Source organism: Malaya genurostris, chromosome 2 (genome assembly GCF_030247185.1).
Source record: "Malaya genurostris strain Urasoe2022 chromosome 2, Malgen_1.1, whole genome shotgun sequence".
Taxonomy (NCBI): domain Eukaryota; kingdom Metazoa; phylum Arthropoda; class Insecta; order Diptera; family Culicidae; genus Malaya; species Malaya genurostris.
The window spans coordinates 37,370,136-37,392,815 of NC_080571.1; the positions used below are offsets into that span (position 1 = coordinate 37,370,136).

The following is a 22,680-nucleotide window of genomic DNA, read 5'->3' on the forward strand; positions in this document are numbered from 1 at the left end:
GCAATTTCTCCAGAGCAGATTAAAAGATGATAGCTTTAGTTATTATTATCGGTAAATGATTGAAGAGAAGGATTGCTAAGAGTGCCGTAATAATCAAAAGAGAAAGTAAACAAAGAGAATCTCTCATTGTTAAATACGTCGTTTTGAACATTTTATACAGAAATACACATTTGGAAAAACGAACAAAAGCTCATGCACACATTTCTTCTCATTTATAACTCGCTCTTCAAGAGCCGAAAATTAGTTCAGCTTGTAGCTTGTTTCCACCTTACCAGCAGGGATGCGAGATCATTTTTTAAAAAAATCTGTGATCAAGCCAAAAACCTGTCTGTAAAAAATCTGTGCACGGTTCCCCGTTTCCATAATAACTAATCGGAATCATTTTGGTAAGCAAACAAAGGTCTCACTATTTCCTAACGCTCTGTAATTTTTGGTGATAAACTGTGATCAATTTCAAAAATCTGTGATCGATTTCAAAATCTGTTTAAATCTGTTACCGTTTTCAGAAATCTGTACCATTTTTTAAATCTGTGCATAAGGTTGAAAATCTATGGAACACAGATTACTCTGTGAACCTGGCATCCCTGCTTACCAGTGCGGTGAACTGGTGATCTGCGGTTCTTTTAAAAAGAGCTGTGAGCTATCAGCTCACTTTAAAGATTCGATTCACTGGAATAGCTCAGGAGCGAATTTCCCATCTCTACGCTCAAGCAAAAGTGAGTTACAGAAATAGCAGACGCGTGACGCCTTCCGTTTCTTAACCATTCATGGTTTCAGCATGGCCATAGTGAAAATGAGTCACACGATTAGTACTCAGGATATTCTCATTGGAAAATAAATTGGATTAGGAATATAATTTCCTAAAAGTATTGTAAAAGTTTGCTGCATTAAGTTGCATATTTCGCTTCGGTACAAGGTTTCCTAGGTAAAAATAGGTAAAATGATGTATAACTTTTTCAGAAAAGAATAAACCTATGCAACCTTCTACAAAATTATGCGTAAAAAAAATAATTCGAAACATTGATTAGAAAACTAGTTTTAAGGGGGTTGTCATAATTCAATAACCAAAACTAACTTTGGAATGGCCTAAAAAAATGTTCCATCGAGTTGCACTTAGAAAGTGAATTATTTTTAATTTTTCTAAAAGTTTGTCGAAGAAAAAAATTTCTATCTCTTCAGAAAAAAAAGTTATGGTTATATTTTTTGTCAAAGTAGGCCATGAACAATTAAGGATAGAATCAAATTACGCGGTATATATTTGTAAATAATTTCTTAAAAGCAACTATATGCATTTAAAGAACGGTTTGGCAGCTACTGATTTATGTCCACGTTTTTATTGATTCGAACCACTGTGGGTCGGTGCGAAAATTGATCCTTTACAGAACTGCCCACCGTGCGAATTAATTCAACTTTAAAGGTTGAATTTCGCACTAACTCGAATAAATGTTGGCGGCACCATCTCAGATTTGAATGACTTGTAGAGCTTGTCACAAGAAGTTATTTTGTGTGCCTTAAAAATTATATTATTGAATAAAAAAATTCAAATCGGTAATCAAATTATTCTAGATTTGCACCGAACTGATGATGTTTGCCCCTTTTTGCAGAGAAGTGATATTTATAGTTCTTTAGATAACATTTAGAGCCATCTGTATAATGTTCCCCATCGTTGTCCACTTTTCGTTGTATTTTTCTCCAACGCAAACAACCAGCAGCAAGATGACGCAATTGCTGTTGTTTGAAGTGAAACTGGCTCTGCGGATGTCCCGCAGCAGAACTGCCCACAGAAGCATTAGTTTTTGTTGTTGTTTTTCTGTGTTTAGGCTTGATGAATGGAGCCTCATAGACGCCATTGACTGAAGCACCAGTTAAAAAATTTATTTATTTATTTATTTTTATTTATTTGTCGTCAATCAAAAGTAGACCATAGGGATAATTACAATAATCGTCTTAAATTAGTAAACTATTCTAAATAGATCACTAAATAATGTATAATTTATTATGAGTTAAATAATTATAATTGGCTTACCGAATAGAACTGAAATATTGCTTTAGTTTGTTTTTTGACATAATGAAAGCGACTGCTTCTGAATGCTTGTTGTATACAGCCATCAATTGATTTATTGGCCCATTTTTTGCATAGTTTGTTTGCTGGTGGTTTGTAATAAAAATATTTCGATTTCTTAAAGGCCGAGATGGTATGTAAAAATTTAGTTCGGACAGGAGTTGACTGGAATCTACGCGATTCGAGACAATGTCATTTACAAATGAGACCATTGAAAATTCTCTGCGTTCTTTTAATGTTTGAATACTGATCAGCATACAGCGGGCTTTATAGGATGGAAGAGGAAGTCTTGTCCAACCTAATTTACGAAGTGCAAATAACAAAAATTGTTTTTGAACTGATTCAATTCGATCTTCCCATGTGATTAAGCAAGGTGACCAAACTAAGCTACAGTATTATAGTACTGACCGAACATCGGCAATGTATAATGTTTTAATTGTATACGGATCGTGAAAACAGTAACAGAATCGTTTTATGAATCCTAGCATGTTATTGGCTCTGTTTATGATTGTATTATAATGGTCAACAAAAGTCATTTTAGAATCTAGTATTATTACTAAGTCCCTAATTCTTTCGCATTTTTGAACTGTTTGACTTCCAAGAGTAAGTATCAAGTCAGGTGTATTTCGTTTTTTACTGAATGTTATTCTACTGCATTTTTTCACATTTAGTTGAAGAAGACTTTTGTTACACCATGTATTAAAAGAAAGAATTTCTTCTTGATAAACCTTGGCATCCTCACTTTTCTCTATTTCTAAAAATAGTTTTATATCGTCTGCGTATATTAGAATTTTTATTTTTTTTAAAAGAAAGGTAATGTCGTTTACAAACAAGATAAATAAAAGAGGACCTAAATGAGATCCCTGGGGGACCCCGGAACTGACGTGAATGGGGCTCGACTTTTTACCCTTAAATTTTACAATTTGTTGACGATTTGTTAGATAAGATTCCAACCATTTAAGAAGACCTGGTAAAATTCCCAATTTCTGTAATTTGAACATAAGCATGGGTATGTCAACACGATCGAATGCTTTGCTGAAATCTGTATAAAGAGCTTCAATGTAATTTCCCTTGTCCATAGCGGTCAGGGTATAGTGGACGAATTCAAGCAAATTAGTAGTAGTGGAACGTCCTTTGAAAAATCCATGTTGCATGTGAGTAATTCTATTTTTTATTTGACTAAACAGTTTGTCATTAACGATCGCTTCAAAGAGCTTCGGAATGCAAGAAAGAATAGCAATCCCGCGATAGTTGCATATGTCTGCTTTTTTCCCATTTTTGAAAATTGGTATAAGGAAAGAGTTTTTCCACGTATCTGGAAAAACTCCAGACTGAAGCGAATTATTAAAAAGCCAGCACAAAGGGGTCGCAAGATCTAATGCTAATTTTTTCATAAATATGGGTGGAATCCCATCAGGTCCGGCACTTTTAGAGACATCCAATTTGTTTAGGGCATCTATTATGTCTAGCACTTCGATTTGATTTACATTGATATCTTCAGTAAACTCTGGAAAGAAATTAAAATATTCACGATCGCGGTCATCTTCAGAAAACTTCGTATAGATTTGTTGAAAAAATTTAGCGAAAAGATTACAAATTTCTTGTGAGTTATTACCAATGTTTTCCTGTAGATACATTCTTGACGAAAAGTTTTCTGATTTCAATTTGTTTCTAACATAACTAAAGAATTTTTTTGGGCAAGACTTTATTTCCTGTTCAGTTCTTGAGTTATACTCTTTGAATGCAGTATCAATTGCTAAACTTAGTTGGTCACAGATGTGTATGTAATTCGATAAATTGTCACTATTATTTTCTCTTTTGTACTTTTTTTGAGCTTTTTGTTTTCGATTTCTTAGGTTTCTAATATGCTCGTTATACCAAACAGGATACTTTGAATTATTTTGTCGCCTAATTTTCTTTAATGGGACATGTTCATTTATTATGTCGTACAGCCGTGCGTAGAAAATATCGACTGAAATTTCGACATTTCCTTCGTTTCTAGGGAGTTCTTGCCAATCTATTTCTCGTAGCTTACGACTAATACTATCATAATTTGCTGAGTGGTAATCGAAAATCTCCTCATACTCGTAGTCGTCGGGTCTATTAATCTGATGTATAAATATTGAGAATTCGATTGCTGTATGAAAAACTTCATTTTTCCACAATGGAGTTGGTGATTCTATTACACAAAAATCATCGTGAATATTAGTAAATAAAAAATCTAAATAACAGTTTTGCTGATTTTTTACATGATTAATTTGATTAAGACCTAAACCAGATATTTTGTCGAATAAGTAATGAAGTGTTTCATTCTCCCCAACGAGAGGTAGTAAAATGCTATCATTTTCAGCGTCTTGAATAAAGTCGATATTGCGCTGATTAAAGTCTCCATATATATGAACTTTAACTTCCGATGGAAGCTTAGTCATTATTTCATCAGCAACATGCAAAAACTTTTCATATGTGGCTTTTTAGGCATTGTTAGGAGGAAAATATACTGAAACAAAAATATGTGTTTCACCTGCTAAATGAATTCTTACCCATACGTGTTCAAATTCTTTAAATTTCGTAGTGGTTATCATTTCGGCGTCAAATTCTGCTAAAACAGCAATGAGAACACCTCGCCCCGATTTTTTATCAGATGTATGGAGCTCACGATCGTTTCTAAAAACGTTGTAAATGTTTCCGAAGACTTCCGTGCTGTTAACGCTATCATCCCAACTAGTTTCGGTTGCTAGAATAATTCCATACGAACACCCTAAAATATTTTTATGGATTTCATTAATCTTAAGTGCGCTCTTCATACGGTTAAAATTTTGACAATATGCTACGATTTCTGTCGACGACGCTAGATGAGGAGATCTTATTGAACATGATTGTTGACTTATGATAATATTGTCATTATTCTCTTCTTCTGGGTAATGCGTCAAAATTGTAGAAAACACGAATGTTGAGCACGACACGCCACGCACGTATCAGTTGACGAACATTCAGCAGACATTTGATTCGGCGTCGTTAGTTGCAGGTTGTGCTCTCGATAAGGATTAATCGTCGGTCCTCTTTGAAAATTAATTGTAGGTCTGTAATTTGTTGGTGGTCCCGAAAATCGATCCTTAGCTGCAGCAAGAAGTATTCTATCAGGTGGAAGATTATTTCGGCTGTTGTTGTGGTTGTTGTTATTATAGTTGTTGTTATTATAGTTATTGCAATTATTATTCATGTTGTGATTAATAATGTTATTACAATATCGTTTTGTAGATGAATGATGCGTTGGAAGAATATTGGATCTGTTATTGTAATTTTTTCTTGAATTTCGCTTTTTGCGCCTTCTTGACTTGTCAGCCTCATTTTGCTGACGTCGGAACCTAGATTGGCGTGCGTCGTACTCACTCCAATCTGCTTTCCATACTTTTTTGGTGCCTAATAAACTCCATCCAGAATAGTCGGGTTTTTTACAGTTCAATTCGTCATCCAAACTGGGGCATGAGTCGGGTGTCGATGATGATGATACAGCAATTTGAATTCCAGCAATATTTGTTGATAAAGACTTCAACTCCTCTAGAATGTCCAACTCGACCATAGAATTCGGATTGTTAGGTAAACAGGTTGCTGTGTCAAGTGATAGCTGGCTGAGTTGACTTATTTCGTTACTCAGGTCTCGCAAATTTGTAGAAAATTCTGACGTCACGGTTTGCAGTGTCGAGAACACACTTTCCTTTGTCGACTTTAAAGCTGTATCTAGCAGTGCAGTCATGTGATTTTTAATAAAATCGATTATGTTTGTTGAAAATATCTTTCAAGGTGGCCGGCATGTTAAATATGTTTTGCTAAAAGTTATTTTTGTTGGAAATTTTATTTGAATTACAATTATTTGAATTACGATTATTTGAATTACCCTAAAACTATATTGTTAAAATTATTTACTTACATTACTAAACAACCACCCTACACTATACGTAACAATAGATAACAAAACTGAGTTGAAGAACATATTGTCTCCAATTGTTAGGATCTTACACAGTCGGCCACGCGTTGTCTATTATAAACCAGTCAGTTGAATTAAATAGCTTGGATCGGACACAACGTTGTCGTCATTAGTCCGAAAACCTAATCCGCCTACAGTCAAAGAGCTTAAAAAACTCCTTTCCACTCGCGAACCTTGTCGTCGAAAATTTCTTAGTGTCGTCTCGAACATGGTCCTTCGAGCCGGATTGCGCGTCGACACAATTTTCACCGTGATAACAAAGTGCAAGTGAAACAATAGAACCACATGTGAATAAGATGCCGACCGCAATCCTCTGAGTTCAGAAACAAAGAAAAAACGTGGCTTCACGAGTGTAAAAAGTGGACTGAAAATATGTGCAAGACTAGTATTTCGTGCTGTTAAACGAATGAAAATAAATCCTGGAAGTGATTAAACGATTAATTGTGGCTCCCGAATTTCGTGATTGAGCCAACGCTTGAATGCTAAATTAGTGAAGTGATATCAAAATTTCAAGGTCATCAAGGCTATTGTGCATTGTTCGTGCTGTCGCTTAGATTATAGCACGTGTTAGCTTTGCCGTCGAATTGGTAGCGATCGAAGTTGTTCTTGTTCAACGCACTCAAAACTCAGGTGGGTCCATTCCAAATTATTTTCAACGGAAACGCGAGCGAGTTTTTGCTTCGACGAAAGCATGTCGACCGATGTTAAGAAACCGGCCGATTCCGATGAAAGGATCGCCATTTTCCAAAGGCGTGCAGAAAATGCGCGTAGATCGATAAAAAAGATCGGTGAATTCGTCAAGGCATATACTGCAGAAAATGACTCGGGACAGGTTTCTGTTAGGTTGGCTCGATTGGACGAATTATTTAATGAATTTCGCGAAGCAGTGTTGATGGTTCAGTCACTTTCGGCGAATACAGCGGTTAAAAATTACGACGAGATAATGGATGATGTCGAGGAGCGTTATTATTCATACAAATCCAGCCTTTCGTCATTTTTACAAAAAATGTCTGTCTCAAAATCAACCAAATCAAATGAATCGGTAGTACAAACGTCGCACGTTAAATTTCCGGAGCTCAAATTGCCTGAGTATAGTGGAAAATTAGAAGACTGGCAAGCATTTCGTGACAGTTTTGATGTAGCAGTTAATTCTTGTGCACAATTGAGCTCAATACCAAAAATTTCAATATCTTAAAGGGTGTTTAAAGGGAGATGCTTTGCGTGTGATAGATACTATTCCGATTTCCAACGACAATTATTCCCTAGCTTGGAAGACCTTGACCACGCGTTATAATAACAAACGATTGCTTATAAAATGCCATGTTAAAGCAATATTTGACACACCGCCAATGCGTCGAGAGTCTTCTGAGTCGCTTTTATCTTTGGTCGATAGTTTCGAACGTAATATTTCCATCTTGAAACGCCTCGGGGAACCAGCAGATCGCTGGAGTTCGATATTAGTTTACCAGTTGAGCCTGCGTTTGGACAACCGTACCTTGCGAGAATGGGAGCAATATTCTTCCAGAGAACCAGCTCGAGACGACGGAGTAGTGAATGATGGAATGCCTCTCTACATTGACATGATACGATTCCTACAGGACTACGCCCGAATGCTTCAGACTATCGCACCCCAACACACAGCGATGACTCATAGACCGACAGATTTCAAACCAAAATCAAACGCCGCTGCTTATGTCGCAGTAGAGCCTACTTCTCGATCGTGTCTTAATTGTGGTCAAGGTCATTTTCTCGGGAATTGTGGACAGTTCAGGAAATTATCGCCGCATGAACGTCTCGATTTCGCAAAAACTCATCGCTTGTGCTTAAATTGTTTGAAAACAGCGGCTCACAGTTGCAAGAACTGTCCCTCGTCCAATTGTCGAAAATGTGATCGCAAGCATAACACGCTTCTCCATTTACCCCCTCTCGATGGTTTACATACACAGCAATCTCAAGGCACAGCTGGTTACATTCAATCGCAAGCACCGTCGTCGTCGTCATCGTCGTCTCGTTCACCATGCCTGCCCAGCCAAACCTCGCCTGTCCCGTCATCATCGGCATCGCAAATGGCAGTTTCAATGGCAGCCTCTCGAGCGGCTCCCATATCTTCATCGCATTTCGCAAGCTCCGATTCTGCGGCAGGCCCACCTGAAGTTTTAACAACTCGATCACATCTACCCAACGAAATAGTGTTTCTTTGGACGGCACTGGTTAACTTTGAGGATTGTAATGGGACGACGTATCAAGTGCGAGTTCTCTTGGACTGCGGTTCACAGTGCAATTTCATGTCGGAGGCATTATACCGCAAACTTCATCTCGCATCTGTCGCCTGTTCCACTGAAGTATCTGGGATCGGTACAAGCTTGACTCGAATCGAACGCGCTGTTACCGCCTTTGTTTCATCGCGATGCTCTCCATACCGAAAACAAATGTCGTTTCTTGTTCTACCTTCGATAACAAGAATGTTGCCTTCTCGTCCAGTGGATGTCACCAGCTGGAAGCTTCCACGTCATGTTCGATTTGCGGACCCGACGTTCAACACTCCAGGCGTAATTGACGCTATTGTCGGTAATGAGTGTTTTGCAGATATACTACAATACGGTAAAATAGACTTTGGTGAAAAGTTACCTGTTCTACAAAAGACAGTTTTCGGATGGATCATTTCTGGAAAATGTCAAAACACCAATGAGAAGGCATCTTTTGTGTCGTATCATGTAAGCCGCCTCGATAAGCTGGAAGCCTTGGTGGGAAAATTTTGGGAATTGGAATCGTGTGCGTCACCCAACAACTGGTCGCCTACGGAGCTTGAATGTGAACAACATTTCAAGAAAAACGTTATACGCAATGCTCAAGGCAGGTATGTCGTAAAATTACCTAAGAGAGTGGAATTACTACCACAGCTGCATGACAATAGATACAACGCACAGCGACGTTTTCTATCGCTAGAGCGTAAACTCGATTCAAATATCGAAATCAAGAAACTTTATCACGAGTTTATCCAAGAGCGCATCTCGCTGGGTCACATGCAAGAAGTTCCACCAGCTGAGGAAGATTTGTCCCCTCAATATTTCTTGCCGCACCACGCCGTATTACGACTGAACAGTTCGACCACCAAGTTACGAACCGTGTTTGACGCTTCATGCAAATCGCAATCTGGTATATCGCTCAACGATGTCCTTTTAGTGGGACCAACGATTCAAGATTCGCTAATTTCAATAGTCATGCGATTTCGGATGCACGCTTTTGTGGTGAGTGCGGACGTCGCCAAAATGTACCGCCAAATTTTGGTACATCCTTCTGATCAAGCACTACAAAGAATCTACTGGCGGGAGTCTAAAGAGTTTCCGCTGAAAATATTCCAGCTTCGGACCTTGACCTACGGAACCAACAGCGCATCCTTTCTTGCCACTCGGGTAATTCAGCAGCTTGCTGAGGACGAGGCTAAAAATTTCCCGCTCGCTGCGCCAGTAGTTCGTAAAGATTTTTACATGGACGATATGTTAACCGGTTCCAACGATCTCAAAACCTTAAAGAACGTGTGCATTCAAGTAACTGCTATGCTAGAGTCGGCTGGCTTCCCGCTTAGAAAATTCTCTTCTAATTCTCAAGAGATTCTCGATCTTATTCCCGTATCGCAGAGAGAAACGAAAACTTTGCTAAAATTTGACAATCATTCGTCTGTAAATGCTCTCGGTCTACTTTGGGAACCAGCTTCCGATTTTCTGAGCTGCAAAATTCCGGAATGGCCAAGAATTAAAACGTATACAAAACGCACCGTACTGTCCCGTATGTCGAGCCTATTCGATCCGTTAGGATTACTTGGTCCAGCAACCGTAAAGGCCAAGATATTTATGCAGACGCTATGGAAGACAACGTTATCGTGGGATTCCAACCTGCCCGTTCCGTATCAAATCGCTTGGGAAGAGATACAAAGCCAAATTCCTGAATTGAAAGAACTTCGTATTCCTCGTTTCGTTTTGTCGCTCCGTAGACCAAAAATCGTCGAAATGCACGGATTCAGTGACGCGTCTGAACAAGCTTACGGCGCCTGCGTCTATATTCGTTCGATCACCGATGATGGATACTGTACAGTTCGGCTTTTCGCTGCCAAGTCAAGGATAGCTCCTTTGGAGGTCAAGTCCATCGCCCGTCTTGAGCTTTGTGCCGCCCTTCTCTTAGCAAATCTATCCCAAATGGTTGCAGACACCATCGCACACAACGGCAAAGTATTTCTCTGGACCGATTCATCCATCGTACTCCATTGGCTGGCTTCGTCGCCGTCTAAATGGCAAACATTTGTTGCGAACCGTGTTGCGGAAATTCAAAGGCTGACCACCAGTGGAATCTGGAAACATGTTCCCAGTAGTGACAATCCCGCCGACCTAATTTCGCGAGGAATGTTTGTCTCGGAATTGTACAACAGCTCTCTTTGGTGGAACGGGCCTAACTGGATAACGTCTGTCGATCAGCCTTGGCCTGAAACCGTGGTAGTACCCGTCCACGACTCGATGTCGGAGGAAGTGCTCGAAATGTTCGCTAACAACAGCTCAACGAATAAAGTTTCTCGTCTGGGACCGATATCCACTGTCGAAATGCGTGAAGCTATGTTAGCACTCGTACGCGTTGTTCAACAAGAGTGCTTTGCCCCTGAGATAGCATCTCTTTCTGCCAACCAAGATGTACCTCGATCGTCGACTTTGCGATTTCTTCACCCAATCCTCGAAGACAGCCTGATACGTGTTGGTGGCCGGCTACAACATGCATCGATCAGCTACGATAGGAAGCACCCTTTAGTATTACCAGTGAAACATCCATTAACGCTACTGATCGCCGAATCTGTTCATCGGCGAACCATGCATGGCGGGCCACAGCTTACATTAGCAATCATGAAACACGAGTTTTGGCCATTGCGTGGTAGAGATCTGGTACGGCGAGTAGTACACAGCTGCGTAACGTGTGCAAAGGCCAGGCCCAGGAATCTCGAGCAACTAATGGGACAGCTACCACCGGAGAGGGTTAATCGAGCATACCCCTTTCAATACGTCGGAATAGATTTTGCGGGACCAGTGTATCTCAAACCAAGCACACGCAAAGGAGCTCCTGTAAAATCATACGTTGCAGTGTTTGTTTGCCTGGCGGTCAAAGCAGCGCACCTTGAGCTCGTGTCGGATCTCACGTCGGCTGCATTCATCGCGGCACTTCGTCGTTTCATTGCGCGCAGGGGATTGCCGAATACCATCTTCTGTGATAACGCAACAAATTTTACTGCAGCTCACAGGGAACTCAAAGACCTTCGACAGATGTTCCTGTCGCAGCATCACAAAAATGCTGTTGTACTAGAAGCAAGTACCCAAAAAATTGCTTTTCATTTCATACCACCACATGCCCCTACGTTTGGTGGGTTATGGGAGGCTTGCGTCAAGTCTTTCAAGCATCATCTTCGCAGAATAGTTGGGAATAGTCAGCTGCCGTATGAGGCCTTTAGTACCGTGCTTGTGCAAATTGAGGCATGCCTTAACTCGCGACCAATTACTCCACTGTCCAACGATCCGAACGATGAAGAAGCACTTACTCCAGGACACTTCATCATCGGACGACCGCTTTTAGCCGTACCTGAACCCGATTTAGCGCACATTCCAGAAAATCGTTTGGATCTTTGGCAGAAAACGCAAAGTCTCACGCAACACTTTTGGAAACGATGGAGCAAGGAGTATCTGTGTACCTTGCAGCTCCGGTACAAGTGGTCTACGGTGAATCAAAATTTGCTGAAAGATTCCATCGTTTTGATTCGGGATGACAATCTCCCAGTTGGAAGATGGTCGATGGGCAGAGTAATTTCTGTCAATTTCGGAGATGATAACCTCGTTCGAGTTGCAACTGTAAAGATTGCCGGTGTAGCCAAACCAGTAACACGTCCGATTACGAAATTGTGCCTTTTACCGATCGAGATAGATCCAGGAACCATCGAAGCGTGTCCGTCATCAACCCCCGACCAAGACGTGACCTATGGTATGTAAACAACTCAACAAGCAGGAGTTTGTCGACCATTGAATGCTGTGAACTATCAATAAAATCGATTATGTTTGTTGAAAATATCTTTCAAGGTGGCCGGCATGTTAAATATGTTTTGCTAAAAGTTATTTTTGTTGGAAATTTTATTTGAATTACAATTATTTGAATTACGATTATTTGAATTACCCTAAAACTATATTGTTAAAATTATTTACTTACATTACTAAACAACCACCCTACACTATACGTAACAATAGATAACAAAACTGAGTTGAAGAACATATTGTCTCCAATTGTTAGGATCTTACACAGTCGGCCACGCGTTGTCTATTATAAACCAGTCAGTTGAATTAAATAGCTTGGATCGGACACAACGTTGTCGTCATTAGTCCGAAAACCTAATCCGCCTACAGTCAAAGAGCTTAAAAAACTCCTTTCCACTCGCGAACCTTGTCGTCGAAAATTTCTTAGTGTCGTCTCGAACAATGACAAAGTCATCCTTCAGCATGACAATGCTCGGCCTCACGTCGCAAAAGTGGTCAAAAAGTACCTGGAAACGCTGAAATGGGAAGTCTCGACACACCCGCCGTATTCCCCAGACGTCGCCCCTTCTGACTTCCACCTATTCCGTTCGATGGCACACGACCTGGCAGATCAACATTTTCAATCCTTCGAAGAGTTAAAAAAATGGATTGCTTCATGGATAGCGTCAAAAGAGGACTCCTTTTTTCGAGCCGGGATCCGAAAATTGCGGGAAAGATGGAAGCTTTTAATTTTGGAAAAAAACGGCAGAAGCAATGTTGTACACCTGATAAAAATCATAATTTGGGGTTAGTATCATTTAAATTTTAAATCAGCAAGCTCTTAAATAAACAGCCTTTATTTGAGTTTAGGTTTGTAGAACCCGAGTGTGCCATTCCTGATAAAGCGAAGTAAATGGAGTTTGGGCTGAGCATTCAACCGCTATACAACAATGTTCATTGACGTGTTTTTGTCAGATTTACGAAACTTACTGCAGTGAACGTGAAAGTAATCTCATGAAATCAGTGTTATTATCATAGGTTATCAGCGATTTATGTGGTTACATTCCGTACCAAAGGTTACGAAAGAAGGAATAGACTTCTACCATCGAATATGCAATACATGTACGCCATTTCGAACAATCAAACTGTGTTCTTGTGAAATTGTTAGTTTTGTTCAACTGGATGTCTTGCACTTCATTCACATAAGATAAAAAATCAATTTCTTCTTGAAACCAATTGTGATTTACATTGATATATAGAAAACTGCAGTGCCTTCGCCAAAACAATCATCACAAGCGGTCTTTTCCGAACATCTCGGTAGAGCTTTCAGTTTTTCTGGAATAATTCTGAATTACTTTATTGTACCGAATACCTTATTGCTCCGACATTAGATAAAAGTATTAGTGCTGGATAAGAAAAAGATCTTTGTGAAAGAACTTTTTTCTCTAAAAAATGCCCATTGTGATTTTTCTTCAAATTTTTAAAATCAATTTTTCAGTGTATAGTTCGATAAGTAATTTTTTCAGTATTCTTATTCGAAAATTAAACTGATTTGGTGACATTTAGGGGTTAGCCAAATTTTGTGCTAGGGCACATAACCTCTTTTATTATTTTTACGTTTCGTCTTTGACTCATCAGTGGAGAGCACTTACGTCTGCTTAGCGGTTCAAATTGAACTGCCGAGTTTAGCACTAAGCAGTTCAATTTGAACTGCTCTGCACTGATGAGTCAAAGACGAAACGTAAAAATAATAATTTTGTGAGCTTCACTAGAACAACCATTTTTTGTCGATTTGTTAATTTTCGACTAAATTTGTTTGCAAAAAAACTTGGAGTAGGTAATGTCAATGAAATAACCCGAGATTTACGTGGGACTACTGTCGAGCTAAATAAACATTCTGACCTACATAAAATTCTGCAGATAGTGATACATAAAATTCTGCAGATAGTTCGAATTTTTCGAACACGTTCATTATATTTTTGGTATTCTGATCATTTGAGGCTTTGAAGATTTAACAAGGGCTATTTATTATATAAATTGCTAATACCGCAATGACTACATTACATGTTACCTCTCTAATGTATTACGGTGTTCACTGAATTTCACTCAAATACAAAAGAACCAAAACTGAAAGTCGAAATAAAAATTGTTCCTGGATAGAACTGCACACAGTGCGAAATGATACAACATTGCAGAGATTAAGGTTTTTTTTTTAAATAAAGTACAATAATAAGGCGAACAATTAGTTTAATGCACGCAAAAACCTAAATGGACTACAAATCCATTAACGAACCGCACATAGTGTAAATCGGTTGAATGCTCAAGTATGAACACGTACAAAGGCAAAATACATTGAGTTTAGTATTGAATTGCGGATTGTTCTTTGGTAAATTGAGTTACTTCAAAATCATTCATTTCAAGTTAAATCTCATGAACAGTAAAATTCCGAACAAATCGGTTGCCTCTCGTGTAGCAAACAGCGCACAAAATAAATCTGCCAATTGCTTGTGAGCCTTCCTCTACAGCGCTAAGATGGCACCCGTACTGAAGTTGGACGTTTTGTTTGTTAGTGACGATACTTATTCTGATGATTTTTTAAATAATTTCATTCAAATTAATGTAAGTATGAGGCAATGGAATTAACGCTTTGCTTGATTTGCATTGGAGACACTGAAAATGGTCAGATTATAGTTCTTAGAAATGATCGATATGTATATTGTTCTCGTTGTGTTCATACTTCGATGTATTTTTCGCACTTGTTTGAAGCGAACGGTGCACTTCACAAATCCAACGGTATGAACGATGATCAAAATAGATCAACATCGTTCGTTTGTCCCGTGGCTAGAAAGCTTCACTATTTCCGTCCATCTTGCAGCAGAACTGCTCACAGTGCGGATCGATTCAATTGTGAAGCAATTTTTGTTTTCTTTTTATGTGATTTCGTTTTCATGTTCTGACAAATGGGCGGTCCTGACGGCTGCAAAAATAGCAACATACAGAATTTTGCGGTTGATTTCTTTATTTCGGATTTACATTTTACAGAAGTGCTGAATTGTGAATTTCCTATGATATTGAACACTGTTCGGTGTATTTTGTAGAATGCAAAGCAGCTGAACGTCGAATTTATTTGCACTTGTTTGATGCGAACGATATTCTTAATTGATCATATTGTAAAGGATTTGCACTAAACCATTCATTTTAATTTCGACTAGGATACACATTTCAATTTGTGAGAGGATTTTTTGTAGCCCTTTGGGAAAACTTTGTGGCCCTCAGAAAAGCCAATTAGTTGACTTTTTTTCGCTGTAGTTTACATTTCGGTGAATTTTACTCGAATGCAAACGACCAGCAACTGCAACTAAATTTCATCGCCCTGAAACAGAACTTGCACTGCGAACACTGCACTAAACGAACGTTCTCTACTAACGCAGTAGGCCAGGGAAGTGCTCTCAGTTCACTTTTCTCATCTGTCCAGCAACATGACTGCTTCAATACTGAAGCAATTTTATGAAGGGCTTTGATTTGCAGCTTAATGACAAATGGGCAGTCCTAACGGCTGCAAAAATAGCAGAATACGGAACTTTAATGTTGATTATTTCATTTCGGATTTATATACTTCAAAGATATAAACTATCAAAATGCGATAGGAGATTTATTCTAGGCTTTCAGGAGGGTATAATTGTGATATTATCTTCGATAATGAACGCTGTTCGGAACATTTTTCTCGAACGCGTAGCAGCCAAATGTTGGCTTTATTTGCACTCGGTTGGTACGAAGTTCACACTGCGAAAAGTGAACAAAGCTAATTAAATTATTCTAGATTTGCACTAAATTTAACTTCCGATTTGCAGAGAAGTAATCTTTATAGCAGAGGTGGAAATAAGCCCATTTTGCGCACGAGAATGTGAATCAAGATTTCTAATTGTGAATCAAAAAACCGAACACCGTGAATAAAAAAAAATGGGTAACAAAACTAAAATTGCGATTATTTTTTTAAATTGTGGAAACTGTATATTACACAGAGTAGCAGCAGACCTTATGCGCACTTTTTATTGCACTGAGACAAATTTGTTCTCATTCTCAGAAGACAACCATGGCGCAGGCGAAGAGCTGCTCTCACAAAAACTCGTTTGCGCATTTGTGCACCGCGGCAGAACTGAATGTACAACACTTCGTTCGCTCTCGGCGCATTTTGCCAAGAACGAGGTACGAGTGCTCCAGTTTAATAACATTTATACAATTTTGTAAGAATGTTAAACCCTACATTTTTTATCCTACGGCACAATTGTTAATAATTAGGTTTTCAAAAGCGAGAAAAAGTATCTGTAACTATTCAATCATTCTAAAGCTTTTTTATCTACTTCTTGAAAATCATTGTGCGGTCTTTCTCAACACCACTTTAGGATTTATTTAAAATTGTTTGCGTGGTCATACATCATTCAAATACGATCTAGAATGAATTATAATAATCTCATTAGTAATTTCAATCATATTAAACTACTTTTCGAACCTGATAATATTGATAATTGGTGAATTTTTGAGCACTAACCGAACTTAATTCATCAAGATAAAAATATTTAATTTTTTATACAATTAGATAAAAATGAAAGGCTCGTCAACAATATCCAGTCTTAAAAAATCTTTTAGATCTCAAACAATTTGTAGGTTTGATAATAGGTTGCAAGCGCATACGTTTTATTAATAATGCAAACGATTTTGAATCTGTTAGATAAAATACATAACATTCAAAATGTGGAATAAATCCCCAGCCGAGGGAAACACGTAGAAAGTTTCCATGCAAAAATCAACACATTTACTCTGAATACAGCGACTGAGATTTTATCCGGTTATCCCATTGAAAGTTAAATAAAATAAATAAACCATATAAAAAACGGTAAGTTTGGCTTATTAGCTATTCATATAACGCTCAATCACTGTTTGAAATCTGCTATGATTCAAACAGTAGGGATTTTCTGATAAAAAGCTTTAAAAATATATGTTTCATTCATGTCTATTCATGCTAACTTGAATATGTGAATTAGGCCGCAAAAAAACTTTTGGTGTTGTCGATGTAGAAATTTAAAATTACAGTGGTCTATACCAAAATGGAACTGGTATCGGTCGATTTTCACGAACTTAGATTCAAAGTTTGAAGGTGCGTTTGATTTGGCGTAGCGAAATCCTGCACTCCTGTTACATCTGTGTATGATATTCAAGCTAAATAGGGTACTATTATTCAGCTGCATAGCACGCAATAAGATTGGATATATTTTTCTTATTATTATAATTGTTAATAATCGCAGCATGTATGTTAACTCCTCAACGCTCAAGGGAAATATGTTTCCTTTCTATAGAAATCGTTGTAGATATTTCAATTACAATTAAAACGATGTTTTTTTTTACTGGATGTTAAAGAAAACTTATTTCCAAGGCGACAAATGTGTTTCTGAACGAATAAGTAAAAAGAACTATCAATCTTTATTGCACTTAAAAAAGTTTGTGCAAAATGACGTATAGAACATAGAACACATAATAAATGTGTTATGTGCAACGTCCACAAGATCTTGAAATCGTTTCGTAGAATGCCATTACTAACTATTTCTTTTACTATTCTGATAATTAAAGCAATTAAAGCAATAAATTAATTTACGATATAATAAACCCAACTCTTCTTTTATTTATTTCTAAGAATCACAGGAAAAAAATATTTCCCATATATATATATATATATATATATATATATATATATATATATATATATATATATATATATATATATATATATATATATATATATATATATATATATATATATATATATATATATATATATATATTTTATGCCGTGTACTATCGCGGTTTGAATAAAAAAAACTTTATTTCACTTAATTTTCGGTTACATGGATTCGCTTACGTATCTCACTCAAGACTGCCTAAAAATTCCTATCGCTAAACCTTTTGTTAATTTGGATTTGACAATTCAGCAAAGTTCGATATCGTCGATCGGCCACGTTGTCTTCGATGTCGTGTGGTTGGCGGCTGGAACGGTTGCTATGCCGGGTTTACCCCGTGTCAGCATTTTCCTTGCTGCGTTGGTCGGCGGACTCTCGGCTGTCGCTATGTTGAACTATGGGTTCTTTACTGTTGACGTTGCTGTTCCGGATCCGGTATTTCGTAACACCTCCCCTCTAAGAGCGTCGATCGTCCTCGGTCGACTGTTTGGAAGCTGTATTGTTGGAAGCTTTTTGAAATGTATCGTCTTCGGTTCGGTTTTTTCGATTCTGATCTCCGAAATTTCGGGATCCGCAGATTTTCTTGTGGTGTGTTTATCTTCAGTGAGTTTCCTGTTCTTCGTGGTAGCGATTACCAGGATGAGAAGGCTAATGATTGCTATGGTGACGATTGTACTTCCGACGATGGTGGTTTTTCTGTGTTGGTAAGATTTTAGGTTGATCTCTTCTAGGAGTTCCAGATTTTGTATACTGAGGTCTTCACTTTTCTCTTGTATGTTATTGGTTGTTTCTGGGTGTTTGTTGTAAGTTGGCACCAGGTATTCTTCTTTTGCTGAGAATTCGTCTTCTTTGTGGAAAGTATAGTTTAGTACGTTTATGGTGCAGTTCTCTGTCTCGATGACGGTCGGTTCCGTTATGACTGTGGAGTCGCCGCAGGAGCTAGAGACTTTTAGATGAATGTTTGTATCGATGAGGCGTCATGCCTCTTCTGATTTCTTTTATTTTAGTCGTTTGATCTGTTTTTCTTATAGGACATCTTGGTTTCTGGTGTGTTAGAATTCTATAGATGCATTCGTCTTCCAGCGGTGTTGAATTGTCGCAAATTTTACATTTTTGTAGTTGTGGCAATATGTGGTTCTGTCTTTTAGCTGCAAATTGGATTTTTGTGCTGATTCTTGTTTGATTTATGCTGGTAGCCTGTAGTTCTAGTAGCTCGTAGGGGTTGCTGTCCAGTATTGGTATCTTTATCAGAATAACGATGTTGTCCTTGATGATTGTTGAACTTGCTGAACTGAATTGAAAAATCTCGTCTATGAATTTAAGGTTCATGTCCTGCTGTACTAGTCTATGGAAGATGTATTCTTTCTCTTCTAACGATAGTATATTTTTATTCAATAGATCTTGTTTAGAAAATTCAACTTGTTCTTCTATGTCTTCTAGTGTATGGATGAGAGAATCTATGCTGAATATTAAGTTAATGTGTTCTGTAATAGTATCTTCTCTAAGTGTGTTGTTTATTAATGTTATTTGAGAACTAATTTTCCTAATGACATTTGTGACATTATTTATTCTGTTTTGGAAACTAGTATTGATATTGATTTGTTTCATTTGGTTATTTACAATTTTGTTTTCATGATCCTGTAACATTTCTAGGCTTAGTTGTATGGTTTTTAAATCTTCTTCGTCGGGATTACCTGCTATGTATTTAACCATTGTTCCTAATGCGTTGATTAATCCGCGTTTCTGTCTGTGGGGCTTAAGGCTTTTAAGTTTCTCTCTAGCAATTTTAATTTTTCTTGAAAGTGTTTCGTGTAAGTGATCTCTAGTTTTGAGGGATAGGGTTATTTTCTCAATATGGTTGATGTTTAGTTCGATGTTGCCTAGATCGATTTTTTTAACGATTCGTTCGTATCCTAATCTAATTCTAACTGTGTCAAGTTTAAAGGCTATAAGTCCATTGTTATTTGTCACATCTTTGTAGATTGTAGACGATACGTAGTGAGTCAAGAAAATTCTGAAATTAGAGTAGTAGTGTGTGGTTACTTTTTCAGTCGGTTCTTGTGGATTTTTATATTGTTTGTGTCTCTGAAAGTGAGTAGATTGTCGGTCTTCGTTTTTACTAATTTGAATGGGTCTTTGTCCTTTGTCTGTCTCTGTGATATTCTAACGTATTTTGTTTCGTCAGGTTTAAGTTCGAGTGGTGTTTGCTTATTTTCGTGTTTCTTTTCATGTCTTTGTTTGTTTTGTTGTAGTTGCGTTTTGACTGCTGATTGAATATTGTCTGCTGCCTCTTGTAATTCTTCTACGTTCGTGGAGTTTGAAACGTTGAAGATGATTTCTCTAGGCTTCCTTTTTGTAGCTGAATGTATAGTGTTATTGTAAATGTCGGTTAAAAGATTCATTACTTCAATAATTGGTTTGTTTGGAAATTTATGCTTTAATGTTCGATATAACTCAATTATTGTAGAATTAAATCTCTCGATTATTCCGTTTGATTGAGAGTTACTGGCATGGTGGATGGAAATGCCAAGATCGTTCAGAAACCCTGTAAAGTCTATGGATATGCATGCTGGTTCCTGGTCGCTGACGATAGTTAGTGGTCTGCCAAATATTCTGATATGTTCACTAAGTGCTCTTTTTAAGTCAACTATTGTTCTAGTTTCTAAAGGAATTATGTTAGCGAATTTTGAGAAGGAGTCCACTATCGTCAACCACTTTAGTCCTTTCATGAAAAAAACATCTATGTGAACTCGTTCGAAGGGTTTCTCCCCGAAAATGCTTTTCTGTATTAATTGTGGCGGGTTTCTATCGTATTTGCTTTTCTTGCAAACGCCGCAACTATCTATTAGGGCTCTAACCTTTCGATCGAGTTGGGGAAAATAATACCTTTGTAGTATTTGGGCTTTGTTTTCTTTTATGCCCCGATGTGCGTATTCATGTGTAACTCTTACTAGTTTATCCTGCTCTGCTTCCAGCCTGACGTCCTCCAGTAAAATTTCTGAAATTAGAACTTTGTAGATGTGATTAGATTCGAAATGTTTCTTGTAAGTTTCCTGAACCAGTTGTCTCAATCCTATGGGTACGCGTAAGCAATTTATTCCTCTGGGGTTGAGATATCTTTTGAATAATTGTACTATATCTATTTCGGTGTAATTTGGTTTGAGGATTGTGACACGTCGACGATTCGGAAATATTTGCTCTGACACTTCGGAATCAATGTTTGAAATTTTCAGGATGAGTTGTGTCTTGAATGTGTTAATTGGTTTTTCTGTACACCAAATGTAGTAATCATCACTAGAGTCGGCGGAATGTATGGTTGTTCCCTCACTCTCTGTTTCTTCATTACTGGTCTCGTGTTGTGGGTTCGCGTTAATCTCGTTTGTCTTTATTCTTGAAAGTGCATCCGCGACAACATTGTTTTTGCCTGGTTTATAAATTAACTCGTAGTCGTATCCTTCAAGTTCTAGTTTACCTCTAAAAATGCGTTTGTTTGTGTTTGAAAGAGAGTAAGTTAGTTTGAATTTCCTCCCCCAGAGATAGTGTTCGAAATGTTTAACGGCCCAATACATTGCCAGGAACTCTTTTTCAGTTGTTGAATAGTTTTCTTCTGACCTGTTTAGAGTTCTTGACGCATAAGCTACTGGACGATCTTTTCCGATAGGTCCTTGAGAAAGTACGGCTCCTATCGCAAAGTCACTAGCGTCAGTAGTTAAGTTAAATTCTTTAGAGAAGTCCGGATGAATCAACACTGGATCTCTCATTAAGATTTGCTTACATTTTTCGAAGCAGAGTTCTGTTTCTGGCCCAATGATAAAATCCTGGTCTTTACGTAGTAAGGTAGTAAGCGGTTTCACTAGTTTAGCAAAATCTTTAATAAATCTCCTATAATATCCCAAAATTCCGAGAAATTGTCTCACTTCTTTTTCTGTTTTCGGTAGTGGCCAATTTTTAATTGTCTCGATTTTGTCCTGATTCGGTCTTACGCCATCTTCCGAAACTGTATGTCCTAGAAATTGGACCTCTTTGCGGAAAAATTCGCATTTATCAAGCTGTATTTTTAGATTAGCATCTTTTAATTTTCTCAAAATTTTGTCCAGGTCGATTTTATGTTGTTCTAGAGAGGGTGAAAATACAATGATGTCGTCCATATATACCAGACAACATTTCCCAATTTCTTCTCTCAATATGCAGTCCATTACGCGTTGAAAAGTCGCAGGGGCGTTTTTCAACCCGAATGGCATACGCGTAAACTCGTATTTACCAGAGTTTACTGAAAATGCCGTTTTTTCAATGTCTTCGTCATCGAGCTGAATTTGGTGAAAGCCTGATGCGAGATCTATAGTAGAAAAATAATTTGTTCTTCCCAGCTTATCTAATATATCGGTAATCTCCGGTATAGGATATCTATCACTGATTGTTTTTTCGTTCAGTTTACGATAGTCTATTACCAGTCGAAATTTTTTTTGTCCTGAAGAGTCTGCTTTCTTGGGTACTACCCAAACTGGTGACGTATATGGAGAGATAGATTCTCTTACAATACCGTCTTTCAAAAGTTTATCTACTTGATGTCTCACTATTTCTTCAAAAGCTTTGGGGTATCTGTAGGATTTGGTATGGATCGGTATGTTGTCGGTGGTTCTAATTTTGTGTTTTATTTTGTGGGTAAAAGTGAGGTTGTCGTCGTTGCAGTACAAAACTTCCTTGTTTTTATCAATTGCTTCTTTCAGAGCAATCTTTTCTATTTCGTTTAGGTGTTCGTCCCTTATTTCGTACTTGGTCGTCGTATGTTTTAGGGGGATTTTCTCAATTTCGTAGTAGTCCTTCCCTAGTTCGAGCTCATTAGAATTTATTTCGACAGATCTTTCA

The 22,680-nt window shown here is 37.9% G+C and overlaps 2 protein-coding genes across 3 annotated transcripts in view; one reads left to right on the forward strand and one right to left on the reverse strand.

The window, feature by feature from the left end:
* LOC131432900 (uncharacterized) overlaps positions 1 to 22,680 on the reverse strand; it is a 669,773-nt gene that overhangs the window by 368,764 nt on the left and 278,329 nt on the right. The gene's annotated exons all lie outside the window — the stretch shown is intronic.
* On the forward strand, positions 7,397 to 12,064 carry LOC131428586 (uncharacterized). The gene has a single exon (XM_058592632.1). The coding sequence runs from the start codon at positions 7,397 to 7,399 to the stop codon at positions 12,062 to 12,064; it is 4,668 nt and encodes a 1,555-aa protein (XP_058448615.1).